This window comes from Apus apus, chromosome 8 (genome assembly GCF_020740795.1).
Source record: "Apus apus isolate bApuApu2 chromosome 8, bApuApu2.pri.cur, whole genome shotgun sequence".
NCBI lineage: Eukaryota > Metazoa > Chordata > Aves > Apodiformes > Apodidae > Apus > Apus apus.
Genome location: NC_067289.1, coordinates 16,033,259 through 16,039,922, shown reverse-complemented (window position 1 = coordinate 16,039,922; position 6,664 = coordinate 16,033,259). Strand labels below are relative to the sequence as shown.

The following is a 6,664-nucleotide window of genomic DNA, read 5'->3' as shown; positions in this document are numbered from 1 at the left end:
TAAGAATATTCAAGCCCCTGGCCTCCTTTCTGTTCCTGTAGCTGCTGTCTTGAGGCTGTCTCAGCACTGAAGAATTAGCTGCTTTCTGAAAGCTACGTGGAACTTCAGTCAAGAAAGGAATGAGCAGCCAGGGATGTGGAGGTCTCTGCTTTACTGAATCCCCTAAAAAATCTGCTCCCTTGACAATGCACAGCAGCAAAGGAATCAGACATGAGCTAGGACTGCTGCTCTCTCCTCAGACAGTGTCTCTGCACCCTCAAGCAAGGTCCTATTCTCACCGTCTCTGCTTTTAGGGCTGAGAAACAATCTCCACCACCTGCACTTCTCAAATGCCTTTTTGAGGCTTCTCCCCTCCGAGCAGTGCCAGCCCTGCCCCTTTCCTACAGGTGAGCTAATCTTGCACCCTCCACAGCTGCACCAGCCACAGGAATCCAGAGGGTGAAAAAGGGTGCCCTGTGTGCCAGGGCTCTTCCCCTGCCCTCCCCCAAATGCCAGGCCAATCCCCATTCCCTGCTCAGTCTGCAGCACACCCAGAAGCTGGTGAAGCAGAGACGGAGGACCCTGCATTTTTGCAGGTCACACCACAAACCCCTCTTACATGGGAGGAGAGGAGGCTCCTGGGAGCCAGGGAGATGGGGGATCATGTCACGGTTAAGACTTCTCCAGCTGATGCAGGATCCAGCTTCCCTGGCAGTAGCTGGGCAGGGAGCAGGCAGCCCTTTGCCCTACCTGCAGCAGAGGCAGCATCTAGTCCTGCCTTGGGGTTCCTGGAGGCTGATTCCAGCAGCTCCCTCCCCCATGCGCAGCCCCCCCTGCCCTCACCTGATGCCAGCAGGCTGTGGAGCAGCCAGCCAAGCCTTGCTGTGTGAGAGGGGCAGAGCTGGGATTTCACATTGGCATCGCTATAGCTCCCAATGACATGGGATTCACCTGCTCCAAACTCAAATCTAACAAACCCCTGCCCATGGGGAAAGGAAGCACAGACCAAGAATAAAGGTGATGGCCCCTGAGCCATCAAGAAACCTGCCCCACAGATGACTACACTTGGTGCAGACCAAAGGTGACTTAACATGCCCTCAGCTGGGGAACCCACAAGAGTCATGCTCAACCCTCCAGCCAAGAACATCTCTAAGATGCCCCATTTTTCACCTTTCCTTCACATATGATAGCTACAAATTGTTTGTTACCTTTAATCCTGAATGATTTCTCATCAAAGGGACACCTGTCCCCTGTGCAGGACACGAGTTCCAACTCATCCAGGACTGCATGTCACAAACCAGCACAGCCAGAAAGGAAAGCTGAAAAGCATGAAGAATTTCTCTTCCATTCAGAGGTGCATGTCTTCTTCCCAATGCCATCTCCTACCCAGCTGAACCTTTTAATATTGTCTTTAAACACAGGGATGTAGAAAAACTGCTGCAACCAGTTTTATTAGATGGAGAGGAGCTGGTGGTGCAGGGTTAACATCTCAGCTTTACAGGGATGTGAAACCACCCCCTGAGCAGCAGAACAAAGGAAAATTTCCCTAAGGAATGCTGTGTTTGTCAGGGATGTTGAAAAAAGTAAAACACACCAGGTAAGAAAACCTTTCAGTTTTTGTGGCTGAGGAGGTAATGAGACACATGTGGGGTAAATTTGCACTGTGATCCACTCTTATGATTCTGATCAGGTGGAATACACAGCTGTGATTTAGAGTGATGCCTCTGGTGATGAGTGTATGTTCTCCAGACTGAGTGAAGTGTGAGTGCTGCTGATTTGACTCAGCTGCAATTATCAGGATTTGATATCTAAAATACCAGTGTGTCTCTAGGTCCCTTAGAAAAACCACAGTGTGTGCATATGTGTGCATGTGGGTGCTGTTTGCTGCTATCTAGATGAGTGTAATTTTGAAGGCAAGCACCCCGAGAGGTGACTTAGGTTTTCTCATTGACCACCAAGTCTCAACATCACCGTTTGAAACATAAACTTTATTGCAACAAAGAATTAAAAATAGTACATCTGAAAGAGTTGCAGAGTGCATGTCATTAAAGAACTAGTCAGAAATCACAACTCAAGCAAATCGTGTACAATTGGAACAGAAAGTTTTATTAAAACAACTGGAAATCAAACTCAAATTTTCCTCATTTTTTAATTTCACCATAACTGTGGATTGTGTATTTACAGTCTTCGCCTCTTGTGGTGAAGCTTCTGCTTGGGGCCGGGGGCTAGGGAGAAGGCAGGGATGGATGGGAAGGAGAGGTGGGTTTCAAAAGCTAACAGGATGTGAACGTTTTCCAGAAGAAGTTCTTGCAGCCCGCTTTGCGTTCCCGGGGTGCCAGAGCAGGGTTTGAGTTAGCCGAGCGCTCCAGCTCCAGTCTCACTTCATCCTGCTCAGCCCCTCGGGACAAGTCCTCAGACTCCAGGGCTTCATTTTCTGTCTGGCTTGGCTCTGAGAGCAGTTCTGCCAAAAAGTACTTGGCCAGTTCCTTGGGGGAGAAGAGAGAGAAGGAGAGAGAAAAAGAGAGAGAGAGAGACACCAGGATTACTCCTCTAGGACACATTTGTGCACAGATTGGACATGCAGGACTTTGTAGGAGAAGAGGAGCCCGAGCTTACTAAAGATCCCAGCCCAACAGCTGCTGCACAGCAACTGCACCTATGAAATAAAGCCGAGCACAAGAGCTCTGACATCTGCCTGGTGTGGGGAAGAGACCACTGCCCTGGCTGTGGCAGGTAATGAACTCATCCAAGCACCACATCACCTTCCCTTCCTGCAGCTCCAGCACACTGTGCCAGGCTCAGTGAGGATGCCACGAGGCTGCTGCTAAAGTGACCCAGGAAAGGTCTTAGGGGGAGCTCACAGGGGAAGATGAGTCGGGTCAACCTCTCACTGGAAGCTTCTTTTTCCTCTTGTTGCTCCAAGCCTGAACTGCCCCTTGCATAGATAAGGACATGTTTCTGCTTCACTGGGGCAGCTGCTATGGTTCAGTGCCCCAGAGAAGCCCTGAAGAGCTTCACCACGGGCTCTGTCCTGGCAGTGGCTGCTCCTCAGCCCCACCAGCACTTAGCTGGGCTGGGCTATGGGGGTGTCCCCCCTTCCCACCCCCCAGCTCACCAGCCTGTCGCTGGCTCAGCCCCGACACTGAACCAGGGAATCTGTCAGGGAGCTGGGGTCTACAACAAGCAGCTGGGGGGCTGAAACGAGACCAGAGGTCTGTGCCGAAGGTACTCGGGTGTTCAGAAAATAGCTAGAGGGTTCTGCCTCAGGAAAGCTGGAGGTATGCAATGGGAGTCCCAGGGGCTCTGATGGGGGAATGGAGGGTCTGCAATGAGCATGATCTGTAGCAGAGAAACAGGGATCTGGAGCAGGGCCGACGGGGTGCCCAGCGGGGTGCCCGAGGGGTGCCCGGGGTGGCCGCCCCTTCGCGGGGCTCTCACCTGCTTCCCGGCGGCGGCAGCCAGGGACTTCTGCAGGAACTGCCGGAGCCGCGGGTCCGAGGGAGCGGCCGAGACGGTGCCGAGGGCCAGGGCGATGGAGAGCAGGGCCAGGGCGCACTGGAGGCGGCACGACAGCATTTCGCCGGCGGGTCGGGCGCGGAGAGGCGGCGGCGGGCAGGAGCTGGCGGCTTCCCGGCGGCTCGGCTCCGGCGTTGGGGATCTCCTCGCCACCCGCCGCCTTTATAAACCCTTCTCCTGACGTCAAGGCGGGGGCGCCCCCCTCGCCCCACGCCGCCGGGGGTGGGTCCCTGCCCTGCACCCGGGAGGGCCGGGACCGGGGATGCTCCGTTCTGCCCAGAGCCGGCCAAGCGTCCACGGTGCCCCCCGAATACCCCTCTCCCGCCGCTCCCCGTCTGCCCCTCGGCCGTCCCCGGCACCCAGCGCATTTTCTCCCCAGATCACCGCCCCTCCAAAGCCCCCGACCCTGCTCGCCCGCTCCCTCCTCCCCAGCCACAAGCCCCTCTGCGCCGCGGTGGGGGGTCCAGGCTGTGCACCGCCCACCCCGCGGGTCTGGCCAGCATGCCGGAGGGCGAACCCCCCTGTACCAAAGCCCCTCTAGAGTGGCTTCTCGTCCCGTCGGGTAAGAAACCGGTTGCAAAACCTGGGGAGCTAGAAAGAGTCCCCTTAAGGGCGCATTTTCCCCCGGTTCCAGCAGGGACTGGGGAATGCTGAGCTACCCCCGGGATCCTTTCTGCTGCCCTGGCTCCTGCGGGGCTCTGCTGCACCGGTCGTTGCCCAGGCTCTCCCCATGTCCCCGGACAGCTCCACCAGTGGTCGGCAAAGCTCCGCTGGCAGCCGGCAGCCTCCCCAGCCCCCCGGGACAATGTCCCGGCTCTGCCATAGCTCTGCAGCTCGGGGAAGCACCGACAAATCGGTGTTTCTGTCGGGGTGCGCAGGTTCCTGACTGAGCCCGCAGGGACCCCTGACTCTGTCTCAGGGTCACTGGACTTGCGGGTGCCCAGGGGTATGTACGCTTGTCCCGCTGGAATGGTCACCCTCCCCCACTCCTGCAAGCCGTCCCCGTGAGCCGGCTGATGCCCACATTGAGGACAAAGCAGCTGCAAGCTTCTCTCACGCCAAAGGACAGGCCTTGTCAGCTATCTCCCAGCTGGCAGGAGCAGAGCAGGATGTGCAAGGAATGGGCTCGGATACCACCCAGAAAAGGGGTATCTGGAGCTCTCTTCCACGGATACCACCCAGAAAAGGGGTATCTGGAGCTCTCTTCCATCGCAGTTTCCAGGTAAGGAAAATCAGAGGTTTGTGGGCACAAGGATCCACGTACTGCACAAAAATCTCCAGAAGGACATTTTTTTTCAGGTTGAATAATCTGCCTTGTCCTTCTTCAACCCTGGTGCTGCTGGCTACGCTTGCTGAGGCTGACCTGGGAGCATGGCACATGAACCAAGTTGCTACTGCTTTGCTATACAGTCAACAAGAGGAACTGGTGATGGTCACTGGTTCCACACCAGGCAGACCTGCGGGCTGAACTGCAGCTGCTTGTGTCTCCCTTCCTTTGTGCAGATACCTGCAACCACACATCACCTTCATCCACTACTTCCTCCCTGAATCATGGTGCAAAACGAATGACACCCATGAGAGAAGAAGCCTTCATTTTTATCCCAGGAGATCCTGCGGGCTGGGTTGACTTGTTCTACTTCTACAGTCAGCTTTTCCCCAGCTCCCTGACCTGAGTAAGCCAGCCCCTGTGCTCCGGGATCCTGTCTGTCTTCTAGCACTGGTGTTGCTCTGAGAGAACTGGTGGAAAGGAATCAGCTCCTGCTCTGGTTCTGACACATTTCCTTGCTTTGGACACAGGACACAGCCTACTAAGGCAAAAAGGAGTGATCTGGACCCCAAAAGAGCAGATTGGCTCCAAGAGCTGTGACTCCCAAGGGTTCACTCTTTCAAACCATGTCCCTATGCTAGCAGCTGGACCAGCATTCTTCTTCTGCAAAGAAACAGAGACAGTCCTGTGCATGGCAAATGGCCAAGGCAGCAGATGCCAGGGCATCAAACCTATCCTGGCCCTCTTGCCTGCCTTCAAGTGAGATTTCCTAGGGGTGGTTTCTCCCAGCAACAGTAATTTCCCCATTTCTCCCAGCTGTGCCAGTGACAGCAAGCTGGACTCTCCCAGTTTACTTGCATTGGGAATTGTCTGCTTTTGTATCCTGCAGTCTCCCATCCTTGTCACAGCACAACCCAGCTGTGCCACACTGCAGTGTCAGCCTGGACCAGCTTTGCAGAAGGACCCAACTCCCCAGCACCTTGTCCCAGCTCCCACAGCTGAGTGCAGAGCAGCCTGCTTGGGTGCCATAATGGGGAGGAGCAGAGAGGGAAATTGCAGACAGCATTGGGTTGTTTCAGACTCCCCTGTTAACTTAAGTCCCCCACCACTTCACACAGCAGGCAACTGTCCAGTCTGGCACTGTCTGGCCATTGAGCTTGTCCCCACAAAGGGAAAGGGACACTGGGAAGCCTGAGCTGGGCGGAATGGCTACCAGCTCCTTGAGATGCCATGGCTATGGATCTGCGCTGATGTGCTACAGGGATCAGCTTAGTGTCTGTGTTTCCCAGGGCAGCCTGGGACTGCTACATGGGATGGAAAACTGTGCTGCATTTCAGCACCGTTAGGACCTAGCTGTACAGCAACATGGAGACGAGAGCTGTAGGAGTAGGCAAAGGGCAAGAACAAGTTCTTTAGTGAGTTTTCCATTTTTCTTGTTTCCTGCCAACTTTTTGTAGGGCCAGCAGGACTCAGACTCATTTAATGGGGTTTTGCAGAGGTGCAGAGCTCAGTCTGAGATGGATAGGTTTTGGGTGGGCCAGCAGGGATGTTTTTAGGAAGCTGGTATGGTTATGCTGGCATAAAATGGGGGAAGACATCAGGCTTGAGTTCTTAGCAATTTTGAGAGGCTGTTCTTGATGTCCTGGCCACACCCATACTGCTCAGCACCCTTCTCCAGCTACCTCCAGCACCTCTGTGTGCATGAGTCCAGCCCTAGTAAAGACTTTCAGCCCAGAGCTGTTCCTTGCTAGCCCACCTCTTCACCTACCCTTTGTCTTTCATTTTAACATCTCTCCAACCCATCCCTGCCCTGGCCAGCCAGCAGTGCAGGGAACCCTCTTACAGAGCAAAAATGCCCAGCAGGGCTTCAAATTAGCTGCAGTTGGAGATGTGGTCCCTACA

At 54.8% G+C, this 6,664-nt stretch overlaps 1 protein-coding gene across 1 annotated transcript; it reads right to left on the bottom strand.

Annotated features, from left to right (window-relative positions):
• Positions 1–1,946: 1,946 nt before the first annotated feature.
• SST (somatostatin) lies at positions 1,947–3,621 on the bottom strand. The gene is made up of 2 exons (XM_051626394.1): positions 3,418–3,621; positions 1,947–2,465 (listed from the first exon to the last, which is right to left on the bottom strand). Exons 1-2 carry the CDS (start codon positions 3,553–3,555, stop codon positions 2,253–2,255), a joined length of 351 nt encoding a protein of 116 aa, XP_051482354.1. The 5' UTR covers positions 3,556–3,621; the 3' UTR covers positions 1,947–2,252.
• Positions 3,622–6,664: the final 3,043 nt, after the last annotated feature.

Coding starts and splice junctions, on each gene's coding strand:
- SST (XM_051626394.1), bottom strand. CDS start 3,555: ATGCTGTCGTGCCGCCTCCAGTGCGCCCTGGCCCTGCTCTCCATCGCC. Junction 2,466..3,417: donor CTGCCGCCGCCGGGAAGCAG/GTGAGAGCCCCG, acceptor TTCTCCCCCAAG/GAACTGGCCAAGTACTTTTT.